Here is a 15,916-nt window from a genome sequence, read left to right on the forward strand (position 1 = left end):
AACTCACTCTGTAGACCAGGCTGGCCTCGAACTCAGAAATCCGCCTGCCTCTGCCTCCCGAGTGCTGGGATTAAAGGCGTGCGCCACCACGCCCGGCTCGAATTTCCCTTTTTAATACAATTTCTCTTTCTATATTTTGGCTGGAAATGAAGAACCATGTTTGCACACCCCAAAGCAAATAGCTTGTTCAGATCTTAATTCAGATTCTTAATTAAGACAGCAGAGCTGGGAGTGCAATGGCTCTCCTCAGATCTGTGTAGGGTCTTCCTGTGGGACCTCTTCCCAGAAGACAAGTGGCCAGAGGGGTAGCTGAATAGAGGCCCTGGCTCAGGAAAGGATTAAGTCAAGGTAGGTTGTCAACTTCCTGTTTGTTGAAGCATGGAAGCAGGAGCAGGGGCGGGGTCAGGGTCAGGAACAAGGGCATCCCATCATAAGAGGTCATGCTACTGAGGGTATTATAGACTGCAGTCTCTAAGTCATTTCTGTATTAAGGGTCTCCAGGTCCATAGCTTCAAAAGGTCTTATGTCTTGACTGCGTATCTACTAGGGGAAGGCAGTTCTGCATGGTTTCGTAAAGTGTAAAATGCTTGGACAAGAAGTGGGGGCTCTGAAACTTAAACAAGTTCAGCTCTGCTTGTCTTTCAGCAAATCCTTTCACCCTTCGGAACCTCTGTTTTCTTCCACGAAATAAGGCATTGGACCATTTCAGTTTTAAGTTCCTTTTAACGGATAGCTCCCTGGTTCCAGGACTTGCTGCTTAATTCCCAGATACTCTCTTGGAAAGAAGAGACAATGTGTGAACTAGAGTTGCCTCTTGGTATACACAGGGGATTTGTTCTAAGGTCTGTCAAGGATACTGAAATCTGTGGCTGCTCAAGTCCTTTACATAAAATGGGTTATTTGCATATAATTTATCCATACCCATCCACATTCCTTAAAGCATCCCTAGATTACCAACATGACACATATGCTATGCAAAGAGCTGTACTGTATTGTTGATGGAATAATGAAAAGAAAGCAAGTCTGTCCACAGTCAGTGCAGATGTAGATTCTTTCCTGAGTATTATTGGTCTGTGGTTGGTTAAATCCCCAGGCCTAAAACCCACAGATATGGACAGCCAACTGTACACTGTCTTGCTCCACCATTGACTGACTCCACAGCTGTATAACACACAAGTGAGAGGCTACATGTTTGAGTCACATACCTGGCTGGGGCCGCTGCTCAGTGTTCTTGCCCATGGTCTGTGATCCTCCAAGGAGAGGACCTGAGGAGAAATCAAGAAAAGTGGCAGAAAATGCTCCTGTTACATATCCCCCGGAAGGAGGGCACATGAGCTGCCAGGACCGCACTCTCCCATGGACTCACAGACTCATTTTATTCCTGAGTCCCTATCAAACCGCTACGCTGGCACTGGTCTCGGGGCAGAAGAGTTAGCAATGAAGTTATATTTTAACAGAAGAGAAAACACTGAACAATGTCTGCTGACATGGGGTTAGACCATTCCTTTGAAATGTAGGACCTTGAGCTTCGAGATGGCTCTATGGTAAGACTGTTTGCTGCACGAGGACATGGGCCCTGATCCCAAGCATCCCCGTATAAAAACTTGACGTGTCTGTGTGCACTTCTAACATGTATCTGGGAATGCAGAGGGGTTGGCACAGATCAGAAGATTACCCAGGCTTGATGGACAGTCAGGCTAGCTGAGAAATGGTGAACTCCAGGGTTTAGTAAGAGATTTTGTCTCGAAGGGACCAGGCACAGAGTGATAAAGCCTAACAGCCAGTGTCTCTCTTTGGCCTCCATGTATGTGCATGGGTACATGGCTATACTTGTGCCCCCAAATGTACACACGTGTCTCCCACAAATAGACATAACAATAAATAGGATCTTTACAGAGGTCTCTCCTGAGAAAGTGTCATTTGAGCACAGACCCCCTGGTGCCTGTCACACTGTGTTTCATGAGAGGCCCTCCAAGGCTGTTCATGTTTGTCCTCTGGCTTCCCCAGATTTAAATGTATGCTGCTTTTTGTGTGATGGGTGGCTTGGTGTAAATGGATCTCTCATACTTCAAACTGACTCACATACTCTTCAGCACTCAGTGCCTCCTCAGGACTGAAGATCTGGAGTCTATTTCCATAGTATCATTCACTATCCCTTTCTTATCTTTTTGTCTACCATGCATCCTAAACTCCATAAACCTGGGTTCCTCACTGTCAGACATACCACCATGGTCGTCCCTGACATCTAGCTCTCCAGGCTTACCTGTCTCCTGTTCCCTAGACATTCCCTAGACATGGCCTGTCTGAGTATCTCTAATGGTAGCAGGTGTACAGGAACTCTTGAATACAACCCAGATGAAGACACATGTGTGTCCATGATTTCTCTCTCCTGCCTAAATAACTGGTCCTTGCCTGGCTTATCTTTGTGAGTCCCATAGCGTCATGTCCTGCATGCCAAGTGAACAAACACTGCAAACTCATAATTGAAAGGGATCCTGGTTATCGCTTGCACCAATGCAACCTCATTATTACCATAATCTCCCCCACTTTCCTTCATTTCCCTGCAGTTTTACTTCTCGGAGACAGTAAGATGGACACGTTGGTTGAAGAGTGAATTGTTCTCTTTCACTGCCCCTTAATGGAAGATACTCGGTGGATTTCAATAAATCATCGGCTGATCACTGTTGGACAAATTAATGTCTGTGATGCACAACATCCCTTAGGTTAACTTTCATATTAGTCTCTCTAACTAGGGTCAGGGGTATTGACATGACTGAGCCTTGTTATGTGGAGAATATATGTCCCAGAGATTCAACGTCCTGACTGAAATATCAAAATCCAGACCAGTTGCTTTTCTTTTGTAAATCAACTTGTCCCGAGAAAACGTCAAACCTTATAAGTTCTAAAACCAAGTACACATAAATATAGCAAAAACAAACAAACAAAACAAAGCAAACCTCAAAAGTCTGAGCAGCTCCTGCAAATTCACACTGATATCTAATCAGACAGCACGAAGACCAACACTTGTTCTTAGTGTGTGTCTTATGACCCTACGCCCACATCCCAACTTCTGGCTCTCAGGAAACATTTGACTCGCCCCAAAATGGTTTCCTATTTACTTACTTTTGTTGAGGCCAGAGTTCATATTATTGTTCCATGCTCCTCTCCTGACAGAGTCATAAGAAGGGTCTATGAGAAAGAACAAAAGAGGACACATCAGCTCTGTATGTTTTGCAGGAAGGTTCGTTCTATGAAGACGCTCTCTTGGTGGCCAGAAGAAGTTAAATTTACTTCAGCAATAACTTGCTAAGCACCACTACATTCCTGAAGTATAGTCTTCCCTGAGTAACCTTTACTCTAATATCTTATTTGTCTAATCTGGAAGCTGAAGCAGTAGGAAGAATCCTGAACTTGAAGTTGGAGGATTGGCTGAATCTCTATCCCTGCTGTTATTTGTTGTGAGATGTGGGAAGCCCACAGGTCTCCCCTGACCCGTGTCTTTGTAGACGCAAAATTGTATATGAATTATCTACCTCCTGGGGTTATGCTAAGGATCAAGTGAGAATATTTGTGAGCCACTTTACAAGATTTTCTAAAAAGATAAACTACTATAAATCAAGGGGAAAATACAAACTCTTTTCACTGATGCAAGGATGTTGGGCAAGGATGAAAATCTAAGAGGTGATGAAGGTCTCTAGGAAGAATGTCTCAAGGTCCAGGCCCATGACATTCCTGTAAGGCCAACTCCAGCCTCGAACCTCATAGTTCTGGTGCTATGGAATGACATGCAGACATGTGTCCACATTGTAGGCTGACCAAGGTTCTCAGACATGTCTGTAGCAGAAAGAGGCAGGGTCTTATAACCACACACAGAGAGGTCAGGCCAGAATTGTGGTGAGGACTTGGACTGACCAGAGAATGAACAGCCAGAGATCTTTCAGCTGGGAGAGGCCGGCACTATATGGACCCTGAACTTTGACTCAGCTTTTCTCTTCCACAACCATGTTCAGAAACTGCTCAAGTAACGACCTGGAAACACTCATTTCCTTTCTCATTGTGAGAAAGCCATTGAGACATGGCACAGGCCTACCAGAAGGGCTAAGGATACAGAATTATGACTTTCAAAGTCTTTCCCTGAACAACAAAGGAACCATAAAAACCATCTGAATAAATGGAACACAAACCTCATCAAACAACTGTCTGACAGGGTGAAACACAAACCATCGCCTTTGGCCTGTCCTGAGCCTCGCAAACAAATTAGAATAAGGAAGGGCTGGGGAGATGAATGGGTGGATGGACGGATGGATGGATGGATGGACGGACAGATGCATCTGATTGCCTGGCTTCACTATTACTGGCTAAGACAACCCAAAAGACAGGAAGTGTCCTTGTGGAAAAAACCCATGTGCACACGCACATTCCTCATGGGTCTGGAAAAGTCAGCTCAGTTTTTAAAATTATAGTCTTCAGCCATTGGCACGAAAAGCAAAACAGAGCACGGGGGTGGGGTTAGAGAGGGAGGCAGGGAACAGGACAAGGAGACACAGCTCCTTTAAGTTGAATGTTTTTCATTTTTGATCTATTTTTTCTTTGTTTCCTGAAAACAGCTTAAGTCAACTAGCCTGGTTATAAGCTTGGAGTGAGGTTGATAGCTTTATGGACACTTTCTGAGGGGACCTGTGGAGTCCCATGGGGTGCATTCAGCTTTAGGATAAGCCTCAGGCAAGGGGGAGCCAGCTAAGTTTTGGAATATGATTAGTTCGGTCTCCTGTCAATAATTTGGAATCAACATTCTGAACGGTGTTGTGTGCATGTACTAGAGAAGTCAGTCATATAAAACAAAGTCCTTGCATTTAGACATGACACAGTCTGAAAGACTGTGAGGTATTGTGACCATGTGCAAAAGACATGGTTGAGATGTCAATGACTATTGGAGACGAAGGAGGGGAAGGCAAGAAGCACTGGAGGCCTTAGGGACTTGAGCGAGACCTAAATGCAGGGGGGAGAGAGAGCCATGAAAAGGCATGGCTGGCATACAGGAATGTAGAGGGAGAGAAGAAAAGGACAAGGAAGGAAGGGTTGGGTGGCCCTTTGGGACCTTGTGGGAACTAAGCAATCGCCTTTAGGGCCTTCATCATGATACGGCCAAGGGGGTTCCCAGTAGGTAGTGATTCTGAGAGTCAGAGAGCAAAGACATTTCCACCCATTCCAGATGCTGTGTGGAAAGCACAGAGGCCCTAAGAAGTGGAGGTCATTTTGTAAGAACAGAAGAGAAAGTGGTTGACCTGGAAAGTGATAAATAGAAGTGTCTTAGTTAGTGTTACCATTGCTACAGTGAAACAACTTGGGGAGGAAAGGGTTTGCTTCAGCTTATACTTCCAGGTAACAGTCCATCAATGAAGGAAGTTAGGACAGGAACTAGAACAGGAAATCTGGAGGCAGGAGATGATGCAGAGGCCATGGAAGAGTGTGGCTTCCTGGTTTGTTTCCCATGGCTTGCACAGCCTGCTTCCTTATAGAACCCAGGACCATCAATGTAGGGATGGCACCACCCACAATTGGTGCTACAGCATCCTCCATCGATCACTAATTAAGATAAAGACTTACATCCTTCTCAACTGAGGTTCCCTCCTTTCAGATGCCTGTAGCTTATGTCAAGTTGGCATGAAACTGGCCAGGTGAGTAACTAAAAGAGAGGGGGACCCACTACGTTCCAGGAGATGGTGTGTGCCATCGGATGTCTCGAGCACTTGTAAAATCTGCCTTAAAATTTTCAACCTACACTTGCTTCGGAAAGCTCTCCTCCTGGATGAAAGCTGTGCCAGAACTGCAGAATAATCAACTTTTCAGCCCACTCAGAGCATGACTACAGTTACTGTCAACTTCCGGTCGCCCCCCCCCCCCTTTTCTCTATTTTGTTTTAGCTTTCAGGGAAGAACAGGTTTGCGAAAGTTCCAGAATGTAGGAATTAGTTTCCTAGGACGTCACCATATTCTTTGGTAACTCTAGGTGAGGAATAATGTTTTGAAGTTGAAGCTTGAGGTAGGCCACAGCAGCCCATCTTTTCTAAGATTCTAATTTCAGTCTAAGATTCAGCAGACCTCGAAGGTCTGTGATGCTGAGTTCACAGGGAGATGCTCCCATAAGCCTATCTCCTGGGGATTCCAATTCAGTACCACTCGGTCCTACCATAGGTGAAGGCAGAAGTGATATAGATGGAGAAGCCACTCCATAAACCAGCCTTGCAACACTGTCACTATGAAGTCCACTGAGCAATGAATAGCCATGCCATCAGCAGGCATCTTCAGTCACTGTGTGTCCCAGTCAGTGGAATCAAACATGAAAAATACAGTCTTCTCTCCCATCAACCCCTCTACATATGCAGAAGTCCTTTCTCTGGCCTCTGAATCTGCAAAGCAGTGCAAGGGCCTGCACATTTACTGCACAAGCTGGTGAATGCACCACAGAGGAGCAAGACTGAAATGAAAAACCAGTGTTTTGAGAGGGAGGTGGGAAGATGAGAAAGGGTATCTAGCTGCCTCGGATGCTCAAAGCACTGGAGACCTTTGGAGCTGAAGTGAAAGGGTCAAGTCACCACTGAGCACAAGGACCAGTGTGCCCCATGTTTTAGGAGAAAGATATCATTAGTGTTGAGATGATCTGTGCTGTTCTCACTCATCTGAAAAACACCTGGAGCAGAAACACATTGGCCAATTTGTTAAGTACACATCCCCTCTACTTCTCCCCATCCTTCTCACTCTCCCTTTTTCCATTCATTAATCCATCTTTGTTGTTTGTATTCTACACATGAACACCAGGTCCTCACAGCAGGGAGCTGTTACGGTTTGGAGTGTGTCACAACACTGAGAACAGTGCCCCATACATGGCAAACATGCAATAAATACGCATGAACCAATGAACTGAATCAGCAGTGTCTCTCCTTGTTAAATGCACACAATCCCTTTTGTTGTCAGCTAGCAGAAAAGAATCCAAGACGCTTACCTTCTTGAACTAGGTCTGTAGCTAGTTCAGGCCTGTGGTGATAAGGACTATGTCAACATTGGCTGGGCAGCAAGCCACCTATTTTGAAGTGGAAGCTGAGAGTGTGTTCCTTTAGGGAGGTCAGGAGCTGGGTACCACTCATTTATGTGCCTGGATCAACAGGGGACAGCACAGGGATGGTGGTCCTGTAATGTTGTGTCATCTTGTCTGGTCATCGGCATCTTAGTTTGTGAAAGCACATTCTGATATTTACGTGGGGATAAAAAATAAGCGAGGTGGCATTTATCAGAACTGGTTCCATCATTCACAGGGCAGTGTTATCGTTAAAATGAGGCATTGTGGTTTTTCTCCTATTAAATGTCCCCCAAATAACAGCCTGGCAGTGAGGTCAGCTACAGTACCAGACACACTGACAGACATATCGGTAAGCAACATGGAAAAGCTAGAGAAGGGGGAAAGCCTGCTGTACAGATTCCTACAGACACTCGTGGCTCCAGAGCCAGATGCTGCCTGGCTATGGTCAGCTCCAGATATTGCAGTGTTCTCCCGCGGGCTGTGGCGGCTCCAAGCAGCCAAGTGCACACATACAGACACCCCACATGTGGCACATGGAGCCTGCATCCTGACAGCTACATTTGGCTTTAGAGAAGAAAAGTCTGAGGTGGCCAAAGACTCAGTGTCAAAAATGTGGCAATCCCGGCCAGCACCCGAGGTGATGCTCTTAGACCTTCTCTGTGGTGGCAGATGGCTTTATCAGCAGAAAATTATGCCCTGATTCTGACAAACTCTCTTTCTGCCTCAGGGAAGGCTGACACCCCCTGGCTTTAAGGAGTCCTAAGATGACAAATCCTATTGTGATTCCTTTGCTGAGCAGCCACCAGTGGGCTTTGCCTAAGGTTTCTGGTTTCAGGCAGCCCTGAGGTCAGTTTTCGCCAAAGCAAAGAGACCTGGGCCTCATGCCGGGGATTCTGGGCTTTGCCAGCCATTGTGGATAATTCTGCTTCCCATCTACGGCGCCCTGAACAGTTTCTCCATTATGCAATGCTCAGTATGGCTAAATGCGACACTAAATGGTCTCTTAGATTCCAAGACAGCCTCCTAGGGTAGAGTAATATGAGCTCTGAGCCCCGTTGGAAAGGGAAGGCTTTTGCTGGCTGTGACCATGGCATAGACACACCAGTGTTAAACTGGTCCTGGAAATATGGCCTTCATCTCTGAGAATACCTTGTTTTCTCCTGATGCCTCCAGTTAACTGTCCAAGACGCAGGTGCATCAGGCTGTACGCAGCTCACACCCTGTCATGACATCACCCACAGCCATCAGCAGCACACAGCAGCCTCTCTTTCAGTCCCTCACCACACTGGGGCCCCTGCTCTCTATGCTTGGTGGAAAAAAGATTCACTTCTTGCTGAATTTCTGCTTTTTGCTGGGCAGGCTGGCAGTGTCTGTGCTGTTTATGCTTGGAAAACCTGGGTCTGCTTGCCAACCTCAGTGATGCCAACAAGTAAGGTGTCGTCTGTGTTTGGGGACGGTCAGATGTCCTAGGGCCTGTGCCTACATGATCCTCTCAGTGGAGTCTCTATTCGAGGTCATGTTCTCCTAGTAGGTTCTATCTCGGTAGAGGCATGGATGTTTCTGACCACCAACCTGACTGGAATTCTCTGCTTTGGACTCTGCTTTGGGCTGAACACCTCCTACAAAAGCTAACTATGCTTCCTGAACCCCCAATTCACAACTCTGGAACAGTCTCTCATCTGAAATCATCTCCGATTTGCTAAGAATCTTACCTACTTACTGGCCTGGATCCTACTTTAAATCCAGGGCAAAAGAAACTTACGCAGAAAATGGGCAGTCTAAACAGAGTTTAGGGCTCTGTCCCCGGGGAGTGCTCCTTTTTTCTAGGGCTTAATGGTGATTTCAGTGGCCATCCATGGCCCTGGAATCTAATCCCACCTCTGTCCCTATTCATCTGAATCCCCTCGTTATGTTATTTTGTCTCTTGAACTTCAACTCTGCTACCCTACACAGCATGATAACAGATCTTAACAGATCTGCTGTGGGAATCAATTGTGCTTTCCATAGATGGGAACTTTGGACATGATATATAGATGCCTGTTCCATCTTGCCTTTTTACCTCTACAATAAGAGGAGGTCATAAGGGTCATAAAGGAAGGCCTTGAGAATGAAGAGAGGCCCAAGAGTCCCAAAGGACCAACTCTAACCTGGCGCCCTCAAACAGTTATTCCAGGAATACATTTCAAGGAAAGTGGTCTATCATCCTGAACCCTGGTTTTAAACATGATCTCAGAAGACAGAGATGGGCAGCTGGGAGCCATCAGCTTTTGCTTCTTCCATGACTGTGGAGTGCTCAGGTTCCTCTTTAGCTGGCCCAGAGGCTCAGGATGAATCCTCTACCTCATTTGATCCATTCCCTAAAGCTCACCCAGCCTTCCCTCCAGTGGTATTTTTGTTCCACAGAGCTACAGAGGATCCTGGCATCCCTCAAGACTGCAGGGAGAGGAAGTTAAAAAGGGAATCCTTTGCTCTAGCTTGGAACTCAAAGAAGCAAGAGAAAACATCCTGGCTCAAGTTTCCTCTTCTCAAGGATCTTGTCCTGGAATTCACGCAGCCCCTCAGCGTCAGGACCGGTACCACTGCGCGGAGCACAATGGACACAGTGTTTAAGATATTCTGTGTGCAGAGGGGAAAGAAGATTCATGAGGTAAATGCTGGAAAGGCACGGGGCGGCTTTGAAATACAAAATGTTTGACAAAGTAAGAGGCACAGACTCTGGGCACAGCCTTGCCACCTTCCTGCAAGGCACCCTGCCCAGCCTGGGCTCTTCTTTCATTCTGTCTGCCCCATGGGCTCTCTGTCCAAATGGCACAGATGTCTAAATTGACTATTTATTTTGATAAGGCCTCAAAGTGGGGCTTTGAGCCGTACGTGGAAGAGGAATTTAGATTGACTAGCTGAATTGGATATTTGCCAAAATTCCCCTCCACACTGGGCTATAGTAGACACGACTCCATCCCATACTTCTTTGGTTAGACGATGTCGGGTTTAAGAGGATACCAGCTAGGGAAAAATGGCAAAACAACAGCTCATTTAGGCAATAAAGAGTTGTTTATGATTGCCCTCTGGCCCTGCACACAGAGAGGTCACGCTGCCTATACCACGTCCTCCTTTGCCATGGGCGATTGCATCCTGCATCTGCCTCATGATTTGACCTTTGCACACCTTCCTTCCAGTTCTTCAGGCCATTCCCTTCGTGTTTACTGTCCTTGTCTGCTCAACCATCCAGTGTCAAGTGTGTTACCTCTCTGGCTAGGTGAGCATCTCTGCAGCAGAGGGACTGGACCTTAGTCACTTCTGCCCCCTCAACAAACTGGCTCTTGCCCCACCCCAGTACTAGCTTATTGGACTTAGTGGACACACCCTACCACATACTCACTCATTCAATGAAGTTGTGCTGAATGCCTGCTCTGTTGCCAGACCCACGTATGAGCCTAGAATACAACTCTGGCAGCGCAAACTCCCTTCCTCTGTGGAACTTAATTCAGAGCAAATAGTAAATGATGCAGTAGATTAGAAGAAGCTGCTGGGTGTGAGGGAGCAAAGCAAGCCAGAAGAGGGAGTAGGCAGGGCTGGGCAGGAGGGCCTCAGAAAACAGAATTTGAGCAAAGATTTGGACTGTCTAACATGATTAAATTGGAGCTCTTGGGAACTCCATGGTTTTCCTCTGAAAACTACTGGGATTGTCCTATATTGACAGTGACAACTTTCAGGACAGCTAGTTCCATTGTGTCATTTCACGTGTAGTAGGAGTGGGTTGATATTGGAGGACAGTGACATTTAAAAGCTCTACAATGTCTTTTGATTGTTTGCTGGTTTCGGCTTATTCAGACTCAGTCTGACTTCCCCCATCCATGACTTAAGGTGACTATTCTAATGGGGAAACTTCAAACACCAGCAGTTCCTGAGACTGGCCTTTTGACAGACAGCTAAAATGCTAAAGTGGGTTCCCGGGGACATGTCTTTGGAGTCATCATAGGAGAAGTGGGCAGGTGAGGTCAGACTGAGGGAGACTGCACCACTTTGTTCTGGTCTGGCAGGTGAGCAGGCAATGTCAAACGTGGAATCTTACATCCGAGTATCTGAGAAAATGGCCTTAGTTTTGGTAAGAATCTATTCCCACTACATCACAGAATGGCAGGCTCAGTTTCAGACTTCAAGGGATCCCAGACATGATCTAAACCAGACATGCAAATGAGCATGAGACCCTAGGTTCAAAGCTGGGAGACAGCGTATGTGGCCATGTAAGAATTTTATTAGAAATTGAAAATATGACTCAGACTATCAAAACTGACTTTCTTTAAACTGATCTTAGGCTATTGGGCAGGACTGGTGAGTAACTGGGCCAGCCAACGCTTTTAGGCTCAAAGAGTTTTCAAAATCATATCCTGAGCAGCTTGTGTTTCTTTGCAATAACTGAATCTTATCAAGTACTGGACTGTTTTGGGGTGTCATTTAAAGCTTTAAAGCTATTTGGGGGAAGCAATCTCATGGTTTCCAAACAGTAAAGCCATTCACTGCAAAGGAAAGAATTCAGGATCTCCGTCACTCCAACTCTGCACCCGGCTTCCCAGATCATCAGTTATGTGCTGTGTGAACCTTGGTGAGTGACTTCCCCTCTCTGAAAACTATACTCCTGTGGGAAACAACTGACTATTTTGTAAATTTCAGACCATGCAAGAGCAAACAGTATATTTAATCCTCACAAGGGTCTTTGGAGAATAGATAAGATCATGTATACACAAACGCTTCACACATGCCAAAGTCTCCTATGGAATTGTTAATTTTTTCCAGTCAGCATTTTGGTGTATGTGTGCATGTGCGTGTGCATGTATGCATGTGCATGCGTGAGTGCGTGCATACGTTTGCATGCATGTGTGTGTGTGTGCTTGTACACTCATCTTGGTATGCACACGTGGAGGCCAGAGGTGGTATTTGAGTATCTTCCTCCTACTGCATTCTATATTATTATTGTTATTTAGTAGTATCAGTGTTGTTATTTTGAGACAGGGTCATTCACTGGACCTAAAGCTTACTGTTTTGGCCAGTGATTGGCTGGCCAATGAGCTCCTAGGTTCAAGTTGTCTCTATTCCCAGGGTGGAATTACAGATGCATGCCACCTTGCCCAGTGTTTTTTAATTATGTGGGTACCGCAGACCTGAATTTAACCTCACCTTTGTGCAGTATTTTACCCATTAGACATTTCCCCAAATTCTTCTTTTCCAGGTTTATATTCATAAGAGATAAGAACTTAATTTTTTTTTTGTTTTTTGTTTTTTTGTTTTTTGTTTTGAGACAGGTTTCCTCTGTGTAGCCCTGGCTGTCCTGGCACTCACTCTGTAGACCAGGCTGGCCTCAAACTCAGAAATCCACCTGCCTCTGCCTCCCAAATGCTGGGATTAAAAGTGTGCGCCACCACTGCCTGGCTAGAAATTAAATTTTTCTTCTAAGATAATCTCTTCTGATTCTTCCTTTAGTAGAGCAAGACTGAGTAAATATTTAACTCAATTGAAAAAGATTAGATTTTTCTTTCCCAGCAAATCCATCAACTGTCAAGGTTATTTACTGAAAATCTTTGGGGTGGGAGAAAAGAATAATGGACAAAACTCACAATTAAAGATGACAAGATAATCTGCAATTAGGTTTAGAAATAGCTCCTGGGTTCAGGGCTTAGGGAAGAGACACATTTTGTCGGAGTAAGGTAAACACACTGAGCAGGTATGATTGATTTGGGATTTGACATATAAGTAATTATCTTACATAATGTTATTATTCTCTCTGTGGCTTCTGCCTGACATGAATTCAAGCTGTACCAAAGAGGCGGAAGAAGCGTCTCAGAATTTACTTGTGAGACCTGCAGATTCCCAAAAGAGGGGAAAGCCCTCACACCCGTATGCCAGCCTCAGACTTTCTTCCTTAAAGACTTTATCTTCTCTTCCGTGGGGATTCTTCAGGAGAAATGATTTCTTTGTGATATTAAGTTGAGGCTTCTCCAAAGAGAGGAATTTGTTACATCTATAAAAGATTTTCATATTAAAATAATAAATGGTGCTGCTTACAGCCCATCCTTTTAACTAGAAGATACACTTCTTCCCTGTGTGTCAAGAGGGGCTTCCATGTCTGTGTTTCTCTCTCTTCTCCTCCTGCTCTTCAAATAGAGAGAAAAAAGACAGATCTATACCTTTCTTTATGGGGACGATAGGGAGGTAGGTAGGTAGATAGAGACAGACAGACAGACAGACAGACAGACAGACATAAGATAGATAAAAGCTTGGGAAAAATAAGCTTTTTTTGTAAGCATAGTCTTTCCTTTGCATGTGAGGGTAAATGATTTCAGAGTCTCTTTTACACACCATGACCCATAATGCTCAAATTCTCATGGTGCAGTGCTAAATAGAACACATGATCATCCTCCCAAAGATTTCCAGTCATTGCTGGACCACTTACGCTATCTCACGACTGGGGTATCACTTCCATGCATACACACTGCTGTTTAGTAAGTAAGGCACACTAACTCATTGCACTGCTGGAGGAGCATCTAGGATCACTTAAAATACCTAACACAATGTAATTCGTTGCTATACTGTGTCATTTAGGAAATGACAGGGAGCTTGCTTGTCCAAAAGGATGCTCTTTTCTCTAGCAATGGTTGGTCGAAACTGCCTATGTGGAAGCCCTGGATGGGAGAGGCCAGCTATACTTTCCAGTGGCTACTACCCCTAAACAAACCTCCTGGAATAGCTAAATCAGTACATCGGGCAAAGCCCACATATCTGGACGACCCTGTGCTGAGGTAGCCACCAGTGAGCATCAACAGCACTTGTAGACAATCCCCTTTTCTTGCCAGTTAGCTTGAAACCCTTGTCAACATCAGCTAACAGGACCACTTTTAGTTTCCATCACAAATCAGAGCACATAGTGAAGATGTTTAAGAACTAAAATGAATTTCATTCTGAGTTTTAGCTTCACTCTGTGGAGTGAGACAGATCTTTAACGCAAAGAGCAGCTTGGTAGAGGCAGCAGGACTGATATAGTAACAGCAAGACTGGAGAGGAATAAGGAAGGCCAAGCTTACTTAGCAAGTGCGAATTGCTACCAAGAAATGTGTGATATGGTCAGAGCTTCAGCCATAGAGCACCACACGCAGGGGCCCTTGTCTGCTGGCATGGAAGGAGAAGGAGGAAGTGAGTCAGGCTGGAAAGCTCCCCAGGATGTCATTACCCACAAATACTCTTCCCACAGCCTTGTACCTTTGGCCCTCTACCTTCAAGTGTTTACAGGAATCACATTCTTTTATAGAGATGCACCAGGGCACGTGCATTCCCTGTTACCGTCATTAGCAGTGCAGAACACATACATGGGTACCTACAGACTCATTTATTTCTCCTGGAAGCCTCTAAGAACAGCTCTGAAATGCATAAAAGCAAAGACAGGCACAAGAAAGTCATGTTGATCTAAATGAGAACTTCTGACTATCTGAGGGGAGTGCTGTTTTCTGGCCCAGGGACATGAGAGGCCAGCCTATGGTGACAGAAAGGATGCTGATGTAAACCAAGAAGCTAAAGTTGTCATTAAGTGTGAGAACAAAGTGTGGGCTGTAAAGGTTGAGGTGGGAAAACACTGCAGAAGCAATGGAAGCTGTCAATTCTAAGTACCCAACAGTGAGCTACAACTTCCTTCCTCAGTGCCCCAAAGCAGGATAAGTTAACTTTATGGAGGGAGCTTAGGTGAGGTAGGATCCTGGAAGGCCTTGTTGATGCCCATATCAACCAAGGGGAACATGACAACCTGATTTCTAATGACATGTCTGTGTCTCACTCTCGTTTTTCAGATTAAGTTGATTGCAACACACGGTAATGGTTTTACTCAATGTAATATATGCCTTTTACTGAAGCTCATTGTTTTTCATTTCTCTTAAGTGTTCAATTAAGCTCAAAAGCTTAATCATGTATGATCATGAAAATTATAAAAATATATCTACAGAAAAATTTGTGAAACAAACTAATATGCCTCCAGAAATGCTGGTAACATTGAGAAGTTTTGGACCATTGCAGGAATCAGTGCAGTCCCATGGTTTTAACAATTAGACAAACCCCGCTTCCTGAAAGAAATGGGTCTTTTGGCATGCTGTGATGGTTATTAATGTCAACTTGACAAGATGAAGGAGACAAACTTCTGGTCATGCCTATGAGGAACAATTGATTAGGTTACTTGAGGTAGAAGTGGGCAGCACCATTCCCTATGCTTGGATCCTGGACTGGATTAAAAGGAGAAAGGCAGTGGAGCAGAGCAGTCACTCTTCTCCGCTAACTCCTAACTGGAGATGCAATGTGAACAATTGCCTCAAACTCCTACCTCCAGGACTTCTCACCACGATGAATCTTAAACTGTGAGCTTAAAGAAACCTTTTCTTCCCCAAGTTGCTTTTGTCAAGGCATATTTTTTTCTCAGCATCAGTAGTAATTAAGACATAGTTGGGTGGAAATACAAGAGGAAATTTCAGAGCCTGTCTTCTACCCTGGCTGGGGAGGAGACTGTGAGAACAGATTCTGCCCTGCTTCAAACCATCGTGGTGATTTGGGCTTCTCATCTATAAAATGGGAATAATGATAGCACTAAACTAATAAGGTTTTATGGCATAGAAAAATCTTCCATAACTAAGTATTTAATAAATATGTTATAAAGGAAAAAAATAGAAACAGGAAAGAAGGAAGGAAGGAAGGAAGGAAGGAAGGAAAGAGATGGAGGAAGAGAAGGAGAAGGAGAAGGAGAAGGAGAAGGAGAAGGAGAAGGAGAAGGAGAAGGAGAAGGAGAAGGAGAAGGAGAAGGAGAAGGAGA

At 44.9% G+C, this 15,916-nt stretch overlaps 1 protein-coding gene across 3 annotated transcripts in view; it reads right to left on the bottom strand.

The window, feature by feature from the left end:
• Fli1 (Fli-1 proto-oncogene, ETS transcription factor) overlaps positions 1-15,916 on the bottom strand; it is a 121,587-nt gene that overhangs the window by 4,743 nt on the left and 100,928 nt on the right. For all 3 annotated transcript variants that reach the window (XM_029482123.1, XM_021172154.2, XM_029482124.1), the window contains exons 6-7: positions 3,124-3,189; positions 1,206-1,265 (exon numbers count right to left, since the gene is read on the bottom strand). In XM_029482123.1, coding sequence (XP_029337983.1) covers positions 1,206-1,265; positions 3,124-3,189 — 126 coding nt within the window. The remainder of the gene's footprint in view (positions 1-1,205; positions 1,266-3,123; positions 3,190-15,916) is intronic.

The sequence above is a fragment of the Mus caroli genome, chromosome 9 (assembly GCF_900094665.2).
Source record: "Mus caroli chromosome 9, CAROLI_EIJ_v1.1, whole genome shotgun sequence".
NCBI lineage: Eukaryota > Metazoa > Chordata > Mammalia > Rodentia > Muridae > Mus > Mus caroli.